The following is a 21,224-nucleotide window of genomic DNA, read 5'->3' as shown; positions in this document are numbered from 1 at the left end:
GATTAAAAGAAAAACCAGTCACAAGATGTAGTTTCTATAACGTCAAACTAGTCATTAGAAGTTAATAATAGTTGGTCTAGGGAGAAGGGAAATAAAGATCCAACAAATGTTATGAAGGATAAAATAGCTGTCTTCGTGAAAGATTGGGAAGAGAGCTATAAAGAATCAAAGGATTACCATAAGTTAGTGTGTGGAAGATGAGTGAAATGAGACTTCTTCTCGGGGAACATAGATCACAACTTAATCCTTTGTAGAGAAGTGTATGCTACTTCTTATGTTTTCTATAAAATACTATCAGAATTCTGGCCAAGAAGTCATATTTCAGATATATACCTTTAGATGTATATTTATTTTCTTACATACAGAAAGTAGTAGTTCTTATTTAACCTCTTATTTTTCTTACATTTTCCAGCATAATATATGGGAAAGTTAACAATCATTTGAATTTTGTGATTTTTGTACCTGAGCTTATAAGATAGGAATGAGTCATTGATCAAGTGAGGAAGGAAGGAAAGAAGGAGGAGAAAGGAATGGCAGAGGAGAGAGGAAAAAGAAAGGGAAATCAGTACAGCTACATTAAAGGAAAGGACTCTTTTCATAGGCCATTAAACTCTATAAGAACTAGAATTATGTGACTTTAAGAACACGCTTGTTGGAACGTGAAGGGAAAAATCCTCTGGAATTAATTTCTTACCCATTCAAAAAATAATGTAAGACTTTTAAACAAAATTATAGATGGTGTAATTTCCAAAGTAATAGTTTCAAAATATAGTATCTTCTATTGAAAATACCATAAAATGTGGAATAAAATAGGAAAATGTCGTGCTTCAAGAAACCTATTTTGTGAAGCTTCCCACAATTGTCAGCCCCATATGTTTCGTGCATCTGAAGAATTTACGTCTTTTACATCTTTAAGAAAAGTTGACTTTTTAGGTTGATTAGGAAAGCACTTAGGTGATGACGTAAGGATTTCAGCTTTTTTAGATAATTTAAAATATAGATAACCCTGTATGCATAATTTGAGTTTGAAAACTTCTTAAAATCCTATCTTTAAATTTTTTTGAGGTAAAGATCAATTTCAGTCATATTTCTGTTTTTAAATATTGAACTTCATTTTACCTATAATGCCATTTATTAATGCAGCCTTATGCTTTTCATTCTCATGTTAGCATATGTATGTTCTTGGTATTTATATGTTGATAAAGTTCTTTGAAGGATATTGGGTATTGCTATTCTGTTTGCTTATTGCAGCTAACCTTTAAATTGTGATTTTTTAAGCGTGCTGATGACATTACAAGTTTAGTAACAGATACTACACTTCTTGTGCACTTTTTTGGAAAGAAAGGAAAAGCTGAACTCAACTTTGAAGATTTTTATAGGTGAGATTAACTTTATGCTTGTATTGAAAAATGTTAACATGCTAAAGTTAGAAAGGTCTCTAGGAACCGTCTGGTGCAGAAATTCTCACCTCTTTGCTGCTTTCATCTTAACTGAAGATATTCTCTAGAACAAACATGCACTTCCATCAGTACCAGTATACTAGTGGTTATCTCGATAAGTGTTACAGGAAGTTGCTGAATGATAAGAAATGCCTGGGTATCTGGATTGATTATGACCTATATATTCCTAAGAAGGTATCTTACCAACTTCTTAGTCTCAGTGACCCATAGTAATAAACATGGATATAGTGTCTGGTGTAGTAATCGCCTGGCACTGCACATTAACTCTTGAAAGTCTCATCGCTACCCTGCAGGGTCTTTGTGTAATCCCCATTTTACAGATGGGGAAGCCAAAGCCCTCACCGTCACTCTTCACTTATCTTACCCATTCCTTATATATTTTTGTCACAGATTCATGGATAACCTACAAACAGAAGTTCTAGAAATAGAATTCCTTTCTTACTCTAATGGGATGAACACTATCAGTGAAGAAGATTTTGCTCATATTCTTTTACGGTATACAAATGTGGAAAATACATCAGTATTTTTGGAAAATGTGCGTTACAGTATACCTGAAGAAAAGGTATCTATTCCCCCAAATCTATTTTGTTACAGATGATATTATCTTGTAATTATATAGGTCTATAAAATATATTGTCCTTTTCTTAGTTCTTTTTCTCTGCTGTGGATTAATAGATATTTTGGATATATTTCACTCTTTTTTCCTTAGTGCTCTGGCTAGTTTTTAAAACTTGATTAATGTAAAATTCTAGGTCGATATCTGTGTTTTTCTTAGATATGCTGAAAATTTTTGAGATTATTAACAATTGTTTTATTCAAATTATGAATATCAGTTTTGAAGAGAATTCTGCTGAGCTATATGCTTTGACGACTACATAAACATCACCTCATGTAAACCAGTTTATATTGACATCATTTCAGTAACACTTTATTCCATAATATCCTTAATAAAAGGTCATTTGAAGACAGCCATTGATGAGCGAGTGATCTTATCAGTAAGTGAAGTGAGGGTTTTCAAAGAGTTTGGATGGCATGAATGGGACAACTCATTGTCTATTTGTTTAGCAGCAAATGTGTTGTCAGCAATTCTGAGCAGTTGCATTATCTAGTGGTATTTGAATGCATCATTGCAACCCAATAGAACTGGTGTTACAGGTACCCCTTCAAGCATGAGGTGTTTTGGGTATATTGCCTTTTGTTTGTGTTTATAGAAGGATCCAGTTAATCTGTCCAAGGAAAACTTGCAAATAGTTTGACTTTGTTTAAAATGGCTACACTGTGACAGTGCTAACAATTCTCCAGGTCCCCTGTGGAATGAGAAAAAAAGACTAGATGCATTTGGCCATTAGTTTTCATAATCTCTTAGGGAACTTCTATCTGTTTTGTATGATAAGCTGATTTTTTTCCAATTCATACCCAGTTCCCTAAAAATAAATATTGAAAATTGTACTACTTTGTCAATCTGCTAGAATATTATTTAGAGCTTTAATGAATCTGCTTTTCTTTGTCTTTTATCAAATGGAAACATAGAAATCTGTTAACTCAAAAAGTTCAGTTCCAGGGTAAGAGTGTATGGGAACTCTTCGCTGTTTTGCAACTTTTACATCTAAAATTATTTGAAAATAAAAAGCTTTCTTTTAGGCTAAAAAAAAAAGGAAAATTTGGCAAATGCACCAGCATCAATTCTCATGATATTTGTTTGTTTGGTTTGATATTACATCATCAATCCTTAGAACAGACTTCCAGATATTAACATCTTTCTTTTAGAAAAAGGGAAGCCAAGTCTTCTCAGATACTTGTCTTGTTAAAGGAATCAAACCCAAGACTGTAAGCCAGTGGTATTTATACCACACCCTACTTGTATCTTTCCCTTCCTCTCATTTCTCATCCCCTCCTCTCCAAAAGAATAACAAGTACAGCTACTTGGATAGCACTTGACATTTCTAAAATACTTTAATTTTCATCCATGTATCTAGCAGATATTAGGTATCTGCTATTTACGAGACCCTATGCTAGCCACCGTAGATAAAGTGACAAGATAAGCAAAATCCTTGTCATGGAAATACTTCTCAGTGGAGAGACACAAAAAACAAGTTAACAAAAAATTTTTAAAAAACAATATGTTTTCCGAAAATGATAAATATTAAAAGAAACAAAACGGGCACTTGGGTGGCTCAGTCGGTTAAGTCTCCGACTTCGGCTCAGGTCATGATCTCACGGTTCGTGGGGTCGAGCCCCGCGTCAGGCTCTGTGCTGACAGCTAGCTCAGAGCCTGGAGCCTGTTTCAGAGTCTGCGTCTCCCTCTCTCTCTGACCCTTCCTTGTTCACGCTGTCTCTTTCTCTCTTTCTCAGAAATAAATAAAAACAGTAAAAAAAATAAAGAAACAAAAGTCCTGGGGACTGGAAAAGGAGATGGACTGTCAGGGAAATGTTTTTTGAAGAAGTAGCTTTTGAGGAAACACTGTGAGGATGCAAAGATGGCAGAGAAAACAGCAAATCCCAAGGGCTTGGAGACAGAAAAAGCTGAATGTATTTGAGAAACTGAAAAATAGGGTAAAGTAAGTCAATAGGAAAATAGTAGGAGATGGAGAGACAGAGATGGGTTAGGTCTTTTAGGACCCTTTAGGCCAAGATCAGGAAATTAAGTTTTATTCTAATGGTGATTTTAAGAGTGATGGGACACTACTGCATTATTTATACTTTGAAACAGGAGTCAGCAAACTACCCACCTCCTCTGTTTTTGTAAATAATACTTTATTGGAACATAGCCACAGTCATTCTTTGAATGTAATGTCTGAATGCTTTTGCACCCTAATAGTAGAGTTGAGTAGTTGCAACAAAGACTATATTGCCTAAACAAATAAAAATATTTACCCTCTGGCCTACTATAGAAAAAGTTTGGTAACCTTGCTTTAGAACTTAGGCATATATGCATTCATCCATCAAGCATTTATTCAGCAAGCATTTGCTGTCTGCTGTGACACCTAAATATGATCTGACTCACGTGCCAGATATAATCTGATTCCTCTTTCTAAAGATCATCATGGCCAGTATATTCAGAGTACACTTCAGTTGGCCCAGCTTTGAAAGGAAGACACAAGTTAGGACATTGTTACAGAAGTACAGGTAGGAGAGGAACACGCCATGGACCAGGGTGAATGTAGGCAAAGGTGGTCAGAAGTTGGATCATTTAAAGAGGAGAAATTGGATCATTTAAAGCTGGTAGAACTTCCCACTGGATTAGGTTTCAATGTGAAGGAAAAAGAGGAATCAAGAATTCCTAGGGTTTTGGCCTGAAACACATTGTGAAACAGTGGTACCATTTACTGAGCTAAGCAAGACTTCAAGTTTGGGATTTTAGGAAAGAATTAATAGTTTAATTTTGGACATTTCAGTTTGAGATTCCTATGAGATATCTAAATGAAGAAGTTAGGTAGGCAGTTGGGTATGTGACTCTAGCATGTAGGGGTACAATCATTAGTGTATAGACCTCCAAATTACATCATTTCTCTCCAGCCTCTAGTAACCATTGTCAGCTTTCTGTCTCAGTGGATTTACTTATTCTGACTATCATATAAAGAGACTCATGCAATATGTGACCTTATATGTTTGGTCACATCATATTTTTGAGGTTCATGCATGTAACTTGTATCAGTACTCCATTCCTTGTTATGGTTGAATAATGCTCGGTTGCATGTGTACTGCCTGTTTACCCATTCATCTATCCATAGACATTTTATATATATATATATATACATAGGGGCGGGCGCAGAGGCTGACTTTTGTTTTGCCCCCTCCCTCCTGGACCGGCGTGCCCTTCCTGGGGACAGTGACATCTACCAAAGATTTAAAGACGTGCACACTCTGTGCCTGCCTGACACAAGGGATGACGGGTGGGACAAGTGGCAGACAGAATCGAAAATCTTGACAAAGGGAAGGCCTTTATATATACATAACTTTTTAGTCAAAGCCATCCCAGTGAGTGTGAAGTGGTATCTATGTAATTACCATTACCTTCACCTTAAATAGAATTCTTTATTTCTTCATATAACTTTGAGTTAGAGTCTGGTTTCCTTTCTTTTCAACCTAAGTGACTCCCTTTTGCATTTCTTGTAGGACAGAGCTGCTAGTAACGAACCCCCTTGAGTTTTGTTTATTTGAGAATGTCTTTCTTCATTTTTGAAGGACTATTTTACCACATGTTATTTATCTAAGAACATCTTAATCATTTCTGAAGGATAGCTTTGCCACATATACAATTCTTAGTGGTCAGATTTTTTTCTTTTAGCACTTGCACTATCCTCACTTTTGACCTCATGGTTTCTGATGAGAAATCCGCTGTTAGTCTTACTGACGAAGAATTCTTACTCTGTGAAGAATCACTTCTCTCCTGCTGCTGTCAATATTTTGACAGTTTGAGTATGTGTCAGGGTGTGGCTGTCTTTCAGTTTATCCTACTTCAAGTTCATAAAGCTTCTTGAATGTGGAAACTTTGCTTTTTCATCAAATTTTTGAGGGTTTCAATCATTATTTTTAAAAATATTCTTTCTCCTCTCTTCTCTCCCATTTCCTTCTGGAAGTCCCATCATTTATATATTGGTACCCTTGATGGTGTCCCCAGGTTCCTTAGGTTCTGTTAACTTTATTTTTTTTTTTCTTTCTGCTCCTCAGACTGAATACTTTTAACTGTTCTATCTTCAAGTTCACAAATTCTCTATTTTGCCTATTTAAACCTATTGTTGAACACCTACTCACCTTTGTGTTTCAGATATAGTACTTTTCAGCTCCAGAATTTTTACTTGGTTCCTTTTTACAGTTTCTATCTTGATATTCTCATTTTGTTCATAAATAGTTTTCCTGATTTCCTTTAGTTTTTTATCCATGGTTTCCTTTAACTCTTTGAGTGTATTTTAGTTGATTCAGAGTCTTTGTCTATTTGGTCCAGTGATTGGACTTCCTCGGGGATAGTTTCTTTTTATGTATTTTCCTGATGAATAGGTCATATTTTCCTAATTCTTTGTATGCATTGTAATTTTTTTGCTAAAACCTAACCATTTTGAATATTATACTGTGTTAACTCTAAAAAATCAGACTCTCCCCTGCTGGTGCCTGAGCAAAATAGCTTTGCGAAATCACTAAACAAATGGAAAAAAGTGCATTTCTTGTCAATGTGTAGTTACTGAAGACTCTGTTCTGTTGTGTTAGTGATTAGCCAGAGAACCGTTAGGTTCCCTTTCATGCCCAGAACCGGGAAGCAAAGCAGATCGTCCTTTCTTTGCAGTTCAGCTCTGAGCTATTCCTTCTGCACGAACCCAGGCTACTGAAGCCTCTTCCTTTGCCGTCATCTCCTGCTTCCACAAAGCCCACAGATCTGCAAGAGGTGGTAACCTTACATCCTTAGGTATTTTCAGAGCACACGTCAGTTCCTGGGCATGTCCAGTTTCCCAGGTGTCTCCCACGTGCCTGTGGGCCCCTGTTCCAGTAACCATTCTCCTCGGCCTTCCCTTTGTCAAGATTTTCGATTCTGTCTGCCACTTGTCCCACCCGTCATCCCTTGTGTCAGGCAGGCACAGAGTGTGCACGTCTTTAAATCTTTGGTAGATGTCACTGTCCCCAGGAAGGGCACGCCGGTCCAGGAGGGAGGGGGCAGAACAAAAGTCAGCCTCTGCGCCTGCCCCTCAGAGAACCACCATACAGGTCAAATCGCATAGTACAAAATTTTAATAACAACATTTCACTACCAATACATTTTATTTTAAATAACATAACATTTAATAATCGCATACCGTATTAGCCCTCTGGCACCAGGAAGCCACAGCAGGAATACCAGCCACTATCCTTCAGCACTGAAAGATGAAAATGGTAGTTCAGTGGACAGAAACACCACAGCGCCCTCTCACTGATTTTCAGCTACTGTTCTCTTCATTAACCAGTCCCTCCTTGCTGTGAACTTTGGATTGAATTCCAGAGATTGAAAAAAGTTAATCCTGTTAGTCTTTCCCAGCTAATGGTTGTTTCAGTGGAGGGACCAACTAACTCTTTGAGCACCTTCTCCTGCCATTTTCTGTGGCACGGCTCCCCCAGCTTCCTACTAGTCGTATTTCATGCATATGTGCCTCAACCAAAGACAAACAGGTGCACACATGGGGAGCATCATCAGGGCTGCAGATCGAGCATGGTGTCCGTGGGTACAAGTGTAGTCACAGTAGCAGCTTGAGATCTACAGCATTTTCTAGTTTGTCTTTTGATTGAATTATGTCTTATCAGCTGTCTCAGTTTTGTTCACTTAGGCCTTGCCACAGTTCCGTCCCGGTGCACTTCCACTTGCTTGTTCACATCCTGAATGACATATTTCCGTAGTATATGTGAATTTTTATTAGGAAGTTCACGTAACATAAAATTTACCATCTTTACCATTTTAACCATTTTAAAGAGTAAAATTTGGAGGCACTGTGTTCACAATGTTCTATAACCATCCTTAGTACTAGTTCCAGAATTTTTTCATCATCTTAAGCAGAAAGCCCAAAACCCATTAAGCAGTCCCTCCCCAGTCCACCTCCCCTTAGCCCGTGGCAGCCACTGATCTGCTTTCTGTCTCTACGGACTTGTCTATAATGGATATTTCATATAAGCACAGTCATATAATTTGTGGTCCTTTACGTCTGGCTTCTTTAACTTAGCGTGACTTTTTCAAAGTTCATCCATATTTTACCAAATAATGACACTTCAGTCCTTTTTATTGCCAAATTCTACCTTATTATATAGACGTACCCCATTTCCTGTTTGTCAGTTGGTGAATTGTTTCTGAGTTGTTTCCAGTTTGACCATTCAAATAATGCTATTATGAATATTTGTATACAATTTTTTTCATGTGGACATACATTTTGAATTGTCAGAGAATTAGATAATATACTTCAGAGTAAATAGCTGCGTCATGTGGCATCTTTAATTTTTAACATTTTTAAGGAACTACCAAACTGTTTTCCATAGTAACTACAGCATATTGTAATCTCATTAATAATGTCTGAAGTTTCTAATTTTTCTACATTTTTCTCCACAGTAACACTTGTGTTGCTTGCCTTTTTAATTTTCACCATCGTAGTGGATGTGCGGTGGTACCATTGTTTCGATATGCATTTCCCCAGTGAATAACGATGCTGAGCATCCTTTCCTGTGCTTGTTGGCCATTTGTATATCTTTGGAGAAATGTCTATTCAAGTCTTTCCCATTTTTTAATTGTGTTGTCTTTACGTTATTGATTTTTAAGAGTTCTTTATATGTTCTGGATACTGGAATTTTGTCATATATATGATTTGCCAATATTTTCTCCCATTTTTTGTGTTGTCTTCTTACTTTCCTTGATAGTATTCTTCAGTGCACAAAAATGTTTACTTTTGACAAAGTCTCATTTATCTTTTTTTTCTTTTGTTGCTCATATTGGGTGAGCATGTTAAGAAACCATCACCACATAGAAAATACAACATCTCTTCCACTTTGAAAATAAAGAGTATATTGATTTAAAAAAAAACAAGAGGAAGAAACCATTGCCAGTTCCAAGGTTATAAAGTTTTTGATTCTGTTTTTTTGTAAGATTTTTATAATTTTAGCTATTAAATTTAGGTCTTGGACCCATTTTGAGTACATTTTTGTTGATGAAGTGAAATAAGAGTTTGACTTCGTTCTCTTACATATAGATAAGCAGTTGTCCCAGCACCATTGGTTAAAAAGAAAGACGTTCTTTCTACAGGAAATGGCCTTGGCACTCATACTGAGCAGCATTGTATCATAGGTATTTGGGTTTATTTCTCGACCCTCAGTTCATGTCTTTTTGATGCTTTACATTTTTTAGTTATTATCATCATGTTTTTGTTACATTCTAAAATATTATTTTCATTCCACTTCTCACATTTAGAACATTTTCCATTTAGGTCCAAATGGTTCATTACAGAAGTGATTCTGGAGGTGGGAGGAGAGTGGAGAGGAAGAAGAAACGACCCTGCTCCCTGACCCTATCATTCCCTCAGTGCTATTAAAAATGGAGTGCTTTCAATTGTCTCCATCAAAATGAATGCCCTGTTCTTCGGTTTACAATTCTCTATTTCCAAACACAAAGAATTTAATCTACATAAAAGAATAATTGTATGGTTTTGAATCTGACCTTTCTTTTCCAAACATTACATCCCTCTTTTGAAAAATCTAAAGATTCAGATAGTGAACGTTGTATTGTCATACTCGATTTGCTTTTTAATCTTATGCTCCCTAAGCATATTAACATTTATGCTTCTACTTTTCTTAAAAATTGCTATGGCAGCTGGTCACAGCATAACCTGATATAGAACCAGAACAGTGGCCGGTTTCCCTAGCAACAGGCTCTCCACATCAAGACAAACCCTTCCTGGCTCAGGCCCCCTAATGGATTCAAACAGCCGTCCCTGGAGCACACGGCCAGTGGGGTCAGGTCACAAAGCAGGATCCAGGGTTGGAGTGGCCGTACATGAGTATAAATGCAAAGAGGAAGAGAAAATTGTGAAGAGAAAAGACAGTGAGAGTTCTCCTGGCAAGTAAAAAGGGGTTGCAGGTGAAGTGGAAATAATGTATACCAAAAATTGGTATTATTTGTTTGACAGCAAATTGATAATATTATTCTGGTAGTCATTTAATCAGTAATTGGCTTATATGAAAGCAGACTCCTCTGGTTCTTCCCCTGCCTTTCCAGTGCTGCCTCGTTGGCTTCCCCTTCCCTTTTCCTGTACTTAGTTAAGGTGACAGATTGTTAAGCCTAAGCTCTTAGCCCTATGCCTGTTTTCCTTTCTCAGTTATATTGATTTTGCTGAGAACACAGTAATGAAATGTAGCTCTTCATGGCCAGATGTACATTATCTGAGATGCATGGTGCACTGAGCTAGTGGCTGTGGTGGTAATTGCAGTTTATGGAAATGACATTCTAGAGGCCTCTCCGTAGTCCCACAGCAAGCCCTGTGTGTTGGGTCCAGGACTGTAAGTGTGAGCTCCACGTGCCTCCTCGCGCTGTCCTGGCAGTGTTATCATGGTAGAAACAAGTGCAAGTACACTGCCTGTGGCCTTGTCAACACTGTGATTTTCACATTGTCATTATTACAGACATTAATGGCCTAATGCTGTTATATTGAAGAATTACATGTACAGGAGACACTGGTGTTTTGGGGGTGGTTTTCCTCTCATTTTTCTTTTATTTAATGTTTTTTTTTTTACATTTATTTTTAAGAGACAGAGAGAGACAGAACGTGAGCAGGGGAAGGGCAGAGAGACACAGAATCCAAAGCAGGCTCCAGCCTCTGAGCTGTCAGCACAGAGCCCGACGCAGGGCTTGAACCCACGAACCATTAGATCATGACCTGAGCTGAAGTCAGGACACTCCACTGACTGAGCCTCCCAGGCGCCCCGCGTTTTTCTTAATCATCAGCTTACTCTCAGGATCTAAAATATTTAGGCCTGAAATACAGTTTTTGAAATGGAAACTTTTTATTCATTTTACTCAGTTTTTTACTTGTTAGGACAGAGTGGCTACTTTCAAGTTTCTTTCATGCGAGACTAGAAACCACAGTCCTAGGACACTTCCGTCACCTGAGAAAAGTGCACTTTTCCCTCCTTCCGCAGCCCCCCAGCAGCCACGGACCTCCTTGCCGTCAGTATAGACGACTCTCGTCTGTTCTAGAATGTCACACATTGAAATTATGATGGCTTCTTTGACTCGGCATAACTTATTTGGCCTTCGTCCCTGTTGCCAGGCTTATCAATACTTTATTCTCTCTAATAGCTGGGCCCTTTGGGATTGTTAGACCGCTGTTTGGGTAATGCATTCACCTGTCACCTTGGGTGTTTCCAGCTTTAGGGGATTATGCATAGGGCAGCTGTGAATATTTGTGTTTAACTCTCTGTGTAGACGTGTGTTTCCATTTCTCCCAGGCAAACACCTGGGGATGGAATGGCTAGATTATGTGGTAGCTATTTGTTTACCTTTATAAGAAACAACCAAAGAGTTCTCCAGAGTGATTGTAATGTTTTTATTCATTTTTATTATATCATTTTTGAAACTTTGTGCTGATATGACAGTGTTTTAAAAATATTTTCACCTGTCATGCTAATGGTAGCAACCCTATGCAGTAGAAATAAATCTTGAGTGGATTTTACATTCTGTTTTGAGGAAGGAAGCTTCAGAATGTGCCCTGGAAATGTTTACCTACATGAGATATGGCAGGTGCTTAATCTATTTATTTCTAGTAGGTACAGATGCCTATTTTAATAAATTTGGCAATACTAAGTGTATTTCCATGTATTCTCCCAATATAGGGCATCACATTTGATGAATTCAGGTCATTTTTCCAGTTTCTGAACAACTTAGAAGACTTTGCAATAGCCTTGAATATGTATAACTTTGCAAGTCGCTCTATAGGGCAAGGTAAGTAATCATCTTTCAAAACTTAGAAGCTAAAAATAATCCTACCTTGTTTCTAGGGGCTTCGATAACAAATTAATAAAGTATTTCATATTAGCCATCAAGCTGCCTGAAAGTGTGGTATATACTTTGATGGGAAATCTGTTTTCCCTAAGCAGAGTTTAGGGAAATGTGCTAAATTTTTCCATTAAATTTATTACTGGCCTTCCTTTCATATTACTGAGAAGACTTAATGATGCTTGTAAAGATTCAAAGAGGAAGATACCTCATGGCCGCTGGTAACATTGAGGGATATGTATCTACCTGTGGAAAAGCCAGCTGGCTGTACCAAACATCATCACAGGGTGATATTTATATTTCTAATTTTACACTCAATCCCTACTGATCAAGAAACCTGAATTTTGCCAGCAGAGCCCCCTCTTTGCTGTGGACTTATAGTAAGCAAGTTTTAAGAATAATATATAAAATTGAATGTTGATTTTACTTAATTTACAAAGAAATATAGTGTCATAGAATTCAGAATGCTGCTGTCCTCAGGACCAGCTCGTTCTTTCCCAAACACCGACTAACAAGTCTAGTCTGTTTTCTAAGATTCTGTAGCTGGAACCAGTTTCCCTTCCCTAATGAGTCATATCTTTTAATATTTTTGCCATATGAGGACTTTCCACATACATCTTTGAGGCAGTTATACCTGTGTCTGCCATAATCTAATAAGAGCTAATTCCCAGGGTTAAATCTCAGAGGACAGTCTTGTTTTATTCACCAAGTTCTGGGGAGAAGCTAAACTGTAACCCCTAAATGCTCATAAATTCTCTCTCCCAGAAACATAGATATTGACTCCTTCACCTAGCTTCATTCATGTACTCACTGAGTTGGAGAAACCAGAAAAATTTTTCATATTCCACCCTGTGTCTAGTGAGATGTTAAAAAGGACATGTCAACTCAACCAACTTTAGAGTTTTAAAACCAAAACTGTGGGAGCCCTGCCTTCACAGACCAGCAGTTACTGCCGTGATGAACCCTCTAGTCAACTTTGAGAGGAAAGAAAAGCCAGCACCTGTTTACCTGTCTCAGAACGGAGAGCTGCTCCTTTCCTGAGTGGACCTAGGAGCGAAAGCCATCAGATGTGTGCCCTGGCGGGTGCTAGGACCCACTTCTCTTCCTTTGCTCTTGCGACTACAAGCACTCACGTTCAGGTTTTTCCCTCTCAGAAGGACCCCTGCAGTAGCCCCCTCCGGGATTCCTGCCATTACCACTCTCCTCTCCCATGTTCCTAGACAGCTCGCAGAAAAATCTCTCTACGACGTGATCCTTCTCCGACACGCCTGCTGTGGAAACTCCTCAGTTCCACACTCGCCTGTTGCAGAATGTCCAGGCTCCTCACCTCCGAGGCCCTGTACAGAGCTCCTCCAGCTGCTTGTGTCCCCTGGGCTCTGTCCGGACCAGACCGCCTGTGGTTGCCCTCCCAGCGTGCCTCAGATGCTCCTGTTTCCCCCACGCCTGTGTTCGTTCTTGTCACCTCCTGTGCCATCTCTCTCCTCTCCACAAGCGAATTCTTCCATCCCTCAGGACTCAGCTCGCATACAAATTGCAGCCTTTCCTAATCACTGCTCTTCTCTTTCCTCTCCTTATGACTCCACACTGCAGACAGAAGTCGTCACGCATGTCCAAGTTCTCATACACTTTGTTGATATTTTTGTGCTCCTCTCTAGTGGTTATTCAGACAGGTGTCTCATCGTCCCTCCGAACTGTAGGTTTCTTGGTAATTTATTCATCCTAATTTCTAGAATGTCTATCACTGATAGTAGGTGTTCATTAAATATCCTCGAATATGAATGTGTTATTAACCTAAGATACAGCTGCTGCTTGGCCCTTTTAATTCAAACCACAAAAATTTTCTGTTTCCTAAAAGATAGCATGATTAATGAAAAGTCATGTGTTACATAAAGTCATGACCCATGTTCAGAGAAACTTCCTTTATACCTTTCTAGCAGTTAACACATACTATAAAAATAATATTAACTATTTACTCCTTTTCTGTAACATTTATCTAGATGAATTTAAGCGCGCCGTCTATGTAGCTACTGGCCTCAAACTTTCACCACATTTAGTGAACACAGTCTTCAAGATTTTTGACGTTGACAAAGATGATCAATTAAGTTATAAAGAATTTATTGGAATTATGAAAGACAGACTCCATAGAGGATTCCGGGTAAAATAAATTTGAAGCCTATTGATATCCTTTTGAAAAATTGAAAGAAAAAACTCATCTCAGTTTCAGAAACAATTTATACAAAATTTTAAGGATAGAAACATGAAATGTCATATTTGAAAAGAAAACACATAACATCATACCTGTTTTCAAAAAACACTTTGAGGTATAAAAGTCAGTGCTTTTTAAAAATATAAATCAGTTTGAATTTCAGTAACTTATTTTCATATCCAGGTAATTTAATGTCTTCCTTTCAATTTGTGGGGAGAAATGTTGCCAAATATTCTTCAATTAGTTCAGTCAGCACACAGGCAGTTCAGACTTGGTAGTAGACAAAGAAATCGCATTTTGTACGATGCACATTCCCACGAGGCAATTTGAGGCTCTTCAGTCACTGCATCATATTCAGTACTTTTTAAATGGAAAATAGAGCAAAACCTTTGTTTTGTCTGTTGAACTATTTTTTTCCATTAACATCTTCTACTGAAAGTTACTGGAAATGTAATGATTTTTTTTGCTCAGAAACATGTTTTAAATCATGAAATACAGCATTAATCAACAAATGTTTACACATTTAATGTGTTTGTGGTTGTGCCACAAATGGAAAATAAAGAAAAAGGTTTTTCTATTAACAGCCAGAACGTTCAATCTTGTCTCTTTGGTAAAAATACTCCTAAGTGTTAATACCTCTAAAAAGAGAAAAGTTATATATTAAAAAACCAAGATTCATCTTAAACAATGTTTTTAAAGACTTTTAATGATTTTTAAAAATTGGTAAACATACTGTGTACTTAACTGCCACCTAGTGGTGAGTTGTCAACACTTGCGACTGGGCGTCCCTAACACTTGAAAGGACATGCATTGAAAATCATTTATTTGCCCTCAAAACTTTCAGAGTAGCAAGAGCAGATTAAAACACAAACTGTGCTACAAATCTCTGATCCTATATATATCTCTTAGGTGTTATGTGTTTTTATTTTCGCTGTACTTATTTACTGCATACCTGTGGCCCCATAACATTTTATTTACATTCACATACTTGTAATCCTCTGTTCCACAGGGTTACAAAACCGTTCAGAAGTATCCCACTTTCAAATCTTGTCTAAAGAAGGAACTTCACAGCAGATAGGTATGTTGTCTTCTCTGTCTAAATTTGTTCAGAAATAAAGGAAGGATCATAATTTATTTTTCTATGATGACACTTAGGAAACAGCTGAAAGAAATAGACATAACTTATTTTTTCTTATTTTAGGCCACTAATTCAGTTGAAGAATTACTCTTCTAATGATTTCATTTTAACCAGTAATTTGATTTAAGAGGTAAACATTACAACAAAGCATGAATTTGCAACTATTACACTGATCTGGAAATGAACTAGAATAAATACTCATCTGACTGGAATTATCTGGGAGTGTCTTGAATGAAAAATTTTCTGTTAAACCTGCAATTTTGTATCTGAGCAGATACAACGTAGTGAATCCAAATAGGATTTTTATACTCTGGGACCATTAGCATCTAAGGGAATATTACTGTTTTATAAGACCATACCAAACATCTGCTGTAATAATAGCAACTAACTTTTAGAATTATTTTAGATGCCTGACCCTCTACTAGGTGTTCTTCTACACGTAGTATCTCATTTAATTTTCACAGGTAGATACTCCATGTGACAGCAGGTAAAATAAAGACATAGTGAGTAATTTTGCCATAGAGAACTTGCTGGTAAGTGGCCAGCTAGGATTTGAGCCTCATTCTGTCTGATGGCAAAGCCGTGTTATTTACCGTTTACTAAACTATCACCATAGGATGCTGTAGTTGAGGAAGATGCAGGAGATTAACTCAGTTTGTGTCAACCCAGAGAAATAACTCCCATTTGCTGCTGATCTCCAGAATGAGAGGTTTACTTTTCCTTTTTTCTTTTAAAAGTGTACTATTGTAGCTACAAGATTTTGGTTTATTTTGAGTTCATATTGATTAGGTCTTGACAGTAAAGGTTTTGTTCATTTATATATGCTTGTGAATATATGTTCTTGCTGTTTCCCTCAAGCCTGAAACATTTGTATTCACCTATGGCAGTATTTCCCAAAGCAGTTCTATAAGGTATCAATGCGTATTACTCTAAAAAACAATGAAAAAAAATCTACTTAGTCAATTAAGTTTGAGAAATACCATAATTAACACGATACGGTAGGTTTCTTCCCCCCTAGAACTCGAGATCTTCACATGCCACTATTTATGTGTCTCCAGGAGAAAACCAAGTATTCACCGCTTTACCAAGCTTTCAAAGCTTGCTTTCTTTTTTTTTTTTTTTTTTTAATGGAACTCATTTGGGAAACTCATTTTGGCTCTGACCTGTTCAGTGGCAAGTAGGCTCATTTATCTATTTTTGGTGGTACCTGTTGAGCTGGCAAAAGAAGTCAGGTCTTCCTCATCTCTATTTTAAGGAAGTTTACACTGCCTGTAAGGACTTAAACTAACATTTAAAAAGAAACAGTAGGACCATCCCATTTGTTCATACAGTGTCCCCCCCAACCCATAGTAGTGTCACGCAGACAGCACTGATCCCACGTAGGGTACATGGAAGCAAGAGGTGAAAACGACTACCTATAATCTAGACCTTTGTAATACTGAAGGTCAGACAAGGTGCTTAGCAAAATACTGAACTTTTAAGTTAAAGGAAATGTTTTATGTTAAGTCTTTGAACCTTATATTGTCTGTTAAATGTTTTCATTATGTGCCTTACTGTTTCACATTATTGTCATAATAACAGTTGATTAATGTCATCACCTCTTGGTTTCACCCTAAATAAATATTGCTTATATGTATATTTTTTTTCATTAGGTACTTCTAAAGCAAAGTTTAAAGGATTATTGTCTACATGATGATGCAAGAAGCGAAAATTTCAGAGAGTAAGAGCAGGTCTCAGATCAGAACATGTAGAAATGAAGGAAAAGATGAAACGCTAATTGTAGTTTTTCTTGATTCTTGAACATAAGACAGATAAAATGCATCTTCTCACTAACTTGTAAATGTTATGTGTTATCAAGTCGAGCTTTTGCATTGATTTACCGAACTCTGTACTTTTTCATTCCTTTCAGAAGTATATAGATACTTCCAATGACTATGTAAGAATGTATTTTAAGTATTTTTTATTTATTAGAAATTTGCCTCATTTCAAAATAATATATGACTCCTGGAATCTAGAGCACTTAAAAATTAACAGCAACATATTTTCTTTGGTTTTAAACTGTGAACTTATTTTCAGAAAAATGAGTTATTACTTGAGATTTATCCTAGGCCTTTAGAATTGTTGATGAATCCCCATTGTTACCAGGTTTTTAATTACATTTAAATAATTTGGAAAAACAAAAGTGAGCTACTATGTAATATGATGGTTTACATTGTACTTTTAACTTTTAAAAGTACTTAACATGTACTGTGTGAATCATAAAGTTTTTAAAAAGTTTTTGTTCATTTGCCAAAGTCATCCGGATGTCTGATACTATGTGTATAGTAAAGCAGTTTCAAATGTACATATTTTTTTCCTCAAAAACCTCACATCTTCACAGTAGAAACCGTGGTAGTGACAGCACGGCCATCTGTAACGTGCCGCCGCTCCTGGCAGGTGGCGCGTGGCAGTGGCTCAGTCGGAGTGCTGTCTTGCGCTGGCCATGCGGTGCCGCGCAGCGTGGGGGGTGTAAGATGACATAAGATGACGTAAGACAACGTGTGAGTCACGGCTGCATTTGTCGAAGGTGATGTTTTGTTTCTCACAAAAGGACCACTTTGGCAAAAGTGAGGCCAAACAGCCGATCGTAATGAATAATTTGACTAAATTCATTATTTCAAAATAATATTTCAGATTCACTAAGTCAAAAGACTTAAAGAGAAAAAACTTTCTAGTGAGAAACAAACTTAGGTTTTCACAGGGAGAAAATAATTTGATAGCATTTAATGGAAGTCCGTTCAGTTAGAAAGTATGGTTTATGAAAGGATACTGTACAAAAATAGAACAACGAATTTAAGTTAATATATTTATATATCGTATGTGGAAGATAAGTTCATTCATCTTCTTTTCTAAGGTGTATTTAATGTAAATTGCTCACACTCCAACTATCACCTTGCTTCTGCATATGAAAATAGGAACTATGCACTTTGTTTTTGTCAGTTATAAATGTGAAATTGATAGTTCTGCAGCTGCCTATTTATAAAAGTCATGTTATTTCCAAGAAAATGTTACTATTAGCATTGACTATGTATTTGTTAAACTTTGTACATTCTTTATCTGGCATTATTTATTATATTGATATAGAAATACATATGATTCATGGATTTGAAGATTCCATATAGTATAATAATTTAATGTCACCTGCTTTGAAGGTTGACTCAATAGATTGACTAAATGAAAATGCCAACCCACTCATTTAACACGTCCAAAGTCTATACCGAGTGTCCTCGATATTAATTATTTGTTGTCCAAAATAATTGAAGAAATGTAATTTACTTTCATCTTTGACTGTAAGGTATATTATCTTGCAAATACAGAGAAAATGCTATTTGGAACAGTTCTGTCAGTATAGATTTAAAAATGAATTAACTCATTAAAATTTTTTATAATTCTGTCACTCTCCCAGGGCACACTGCATATGCAGTCTTTATTCTTTATCAGTATAAATGAATATTTCTCTATTTGAAAGGCTGCAGCATAATATTAAAATGGGAATAAATAAAATATTCTGATAAATTAAAATGAAAAAGAGTAATAAATTACAGTGATCATGTATTATCACCCTTGAATTTTATCATCTATAAATTGGGAGGTAAAAATCTCCCATTGGATTGTTGTTTACATCAATTGAAAAATTTTAATGCTTTGATAGTAACATACGAAATTCATGTATGCTGTTATTCCCAGTATTTCTTTCTACAAATTGTTGTTTGGAAACATGAAACTATACATAAATTTTAGTATCATACTCTACAGGCAGTCTAGATGTTCAAAGGTTTACGCTATTTCTCAGTATCATTTCATATTAAGAAATTCACTTAATTTATCCAGTTTATTGTTCTTATTATAAAATATAATTGTAAAGCAACCTGTTGTACATTCTTATATTATCTTAAAACAAATATACCTGTCCTTGCATCAAGAAACTTAATACTTTGTTTCTATGTATACCTGTGGACTAAGGTCTTTCTAAAATGTCACTTTCAAACTTTGAAAATTTTTGTTGGCTACCAGACTGACATTGATCTTAGCCCCTCTGGTATGGTAATACATGCCAGTGAAATTAATCTTATCAGGATTTTAATAGGTGTAAATAAATCGCAGAGCCATAAAGCTTCTCAAAGTGTATAATAGGAATTCATACATTTTAGAATTATGGTCGTGGGTACTAGAAAGCTTTTCAAAAAGTTTCATGGTGATTTAATGGAGTATGCATTTTGCTTTACAGAACTGGTTGTTTAAATGGCTTAAAATCCTTAAGCCAACACTACAGCAGCTCCTGTTTTACTGATGTTGGCATTTTGTAGGCATCGTTTTACTTAGACAACATCTAGAAATTTACTAGTTTTCAGAATACATGAGTTATCTGATGTTTTATAGCCATATAGTATGTTAGCATTTTTACATAGTGCTTTTACTTCCATAGGATGTAAAACTATTATGAATTGTACATTATTCACAAAGTATACAATAAAAATTGTAAGTGTTAAGAAAGCATTGTGGTTTTTTCTCTTAACTGGCAGCATTTTTACTTTTCAGTACTTCATGAAGTAATTGTGTGCCCTGCAATCAATCACATCTTATATTCTGTGAAATACTGTGTGATGAACGTCAACACAAAGAATTCTCTTGATATCATTATAATTTTCATTAAGTCATGAAATTGGCACACATCTTGAAAACCAAGGATTGTATCTGTAATTGTGACTGTCGGCACATAATTATACAATGCTTAGAGGAAATAAAAGCCTTATTTTAGAGGTGCCTGGGTGGTTCAGTGGGTTAGGCATCCTGCTTCAGCTCAGGTCATGGTCTTGGCAGTTTGTGAGTTTGAGACCCATATCGGGCTGTGTGGAGCCTGGGACCTGCTTCAGATTCTGTGTCTCCCCTCTCTCCACCCCTCCCCAGCTCACACTCTGTCTCTGTCTCTCTCAAATATAAATAAACATTTTAAAAAATTAAGCCGCCTTATAAAAGATTTCTGGAATAAACTTTTTCCAGTGTCGTAAAGGAAGAGAAGGACAAACAATTAGGAGAAATGGGAAGAGAAAGAAGAAGAGACTGGAGAAGGGATTGGAATGAGGAAAGATTTTTTAAACTGGGATTGAATAGACAGTTTTTATAAAATAAATTGAAAGAAATTCAGGTTAAATTGCTAATGGCAATACATCCTTTCCCATAGTAGATTGAAGAGATGGAATGGTTTGGAATATATAGTGTTGGTTAAGCGTGTGTAACAAATACTGGTGAGGCCAGAAATTTGAGTGCAACATCTTTGGAGGGCAAAATTTGGAGTTTTGACCTAGAATTTTACTTCTGGGATTGTAATATCGCAATATGTATATTCACAAGTTTGCATGTCAACAGATACATCTGTACAACGAAATTGCATGTAACTGTGAAAAAGAATGAAGTCCATCTATCCCACTGATATGGGATGGTCTGCAGGTATTTTATAGGCACCCGCAAAGTACAGAAACGTCTACAATATGCTGTTGCTGTTCACAACATACTTTAATTGCATAGAATTATATTTATCTATCTACACACACACACAAAGCTTAGAGGAAATAAAAACCTTATTATAAAAGTTTTCTGGAAAAGATAAACTTTTTCCATATATATGGAAATATATATTACATATGAAAATATATATTTTATATATATTTCTAAAATTCAAAGAACTCTAGAGAGTTAAAACCAGCATCTCTCTTCCCATCAACCCTCATTTTTCTTCTCAGAGGCGATCACTTTCTAATCTTGCAGCAGTTTCTTTTGGTATCTGCCTTCCTGTTTCAGGATAATATGTTATAGTGATATTTCTTGATTGATTTCATTTTTTAGATTACTAACTGTTGACTTCCTACAAAGGAAGATGAGGATTTGGAG

At 36.4% G+C, this 21,224-nt stretch overlaps 1 protein-coding gene across 3 annotated transcripts in view; it reads left to right on the top strand.

Annotated features, from left to right (window-relative positions):
• The window catches only part of MICU3 (mitochondrial calcium uptake 3), a 66,722-nt gene extending 46,505 nt beyond the window's left edge, over positions 1-20,217 (top strand). For 2 of the 3 annotated variants that reach the window (XM_077772641.1, XM_077772633.1), the window contains 6 exons: positions 1,279-1,379; positions 1,851-2,022; positions 11,790-11,898; positions 13,950-14,107; positions 15,168-15,236; positions 16,949-20,217. In XM_077772641.1, the coding sequence (XP_077628767.1) occupies positions 1,279-1,379; positions 1,851-2,022; positions 11,790-11,898; positions 13,950-14,107; positions 15,168-15,236 (609 nt within the window). In that variant the 3' untranslated portion in view covers positions 16,949-20,217. The remainder of the gene's footprint in view (positions 1-1,278; positions 1,380-1,850; positions 2,023-11,789; positions 11,899-13,949; positions 14,108-15,167; positions 15,237-16,948) is intronic. The other variant, XM_077772650.1, reaches the window with a different exon arrangement.
• The last annotated feature ends 1,007 nt before the right edge of the window (positions 20,218-21,224 follow it).

Source organism: Crocuta crocuta, unplaced genomic scaffold, assembly GCF_008692635.1.
Source record: "Crocuta crocuta isolate KB4526 unplaced genomic scaffold, BGI_CrCroc_1.0 scaffold140, whole genome shotgun sequence".
Classification (NCBI taxonomy): Eukaryota; Metazoa; Chordata; class Mammalia; order Carnivora; family Hyaenidae; genus Crocuta; species Crocuta crocuta.
Note: the sequence above shows the minus strand (reverse complement) of the source record. Positions and strands in the feature narration are given on the sequence as shown.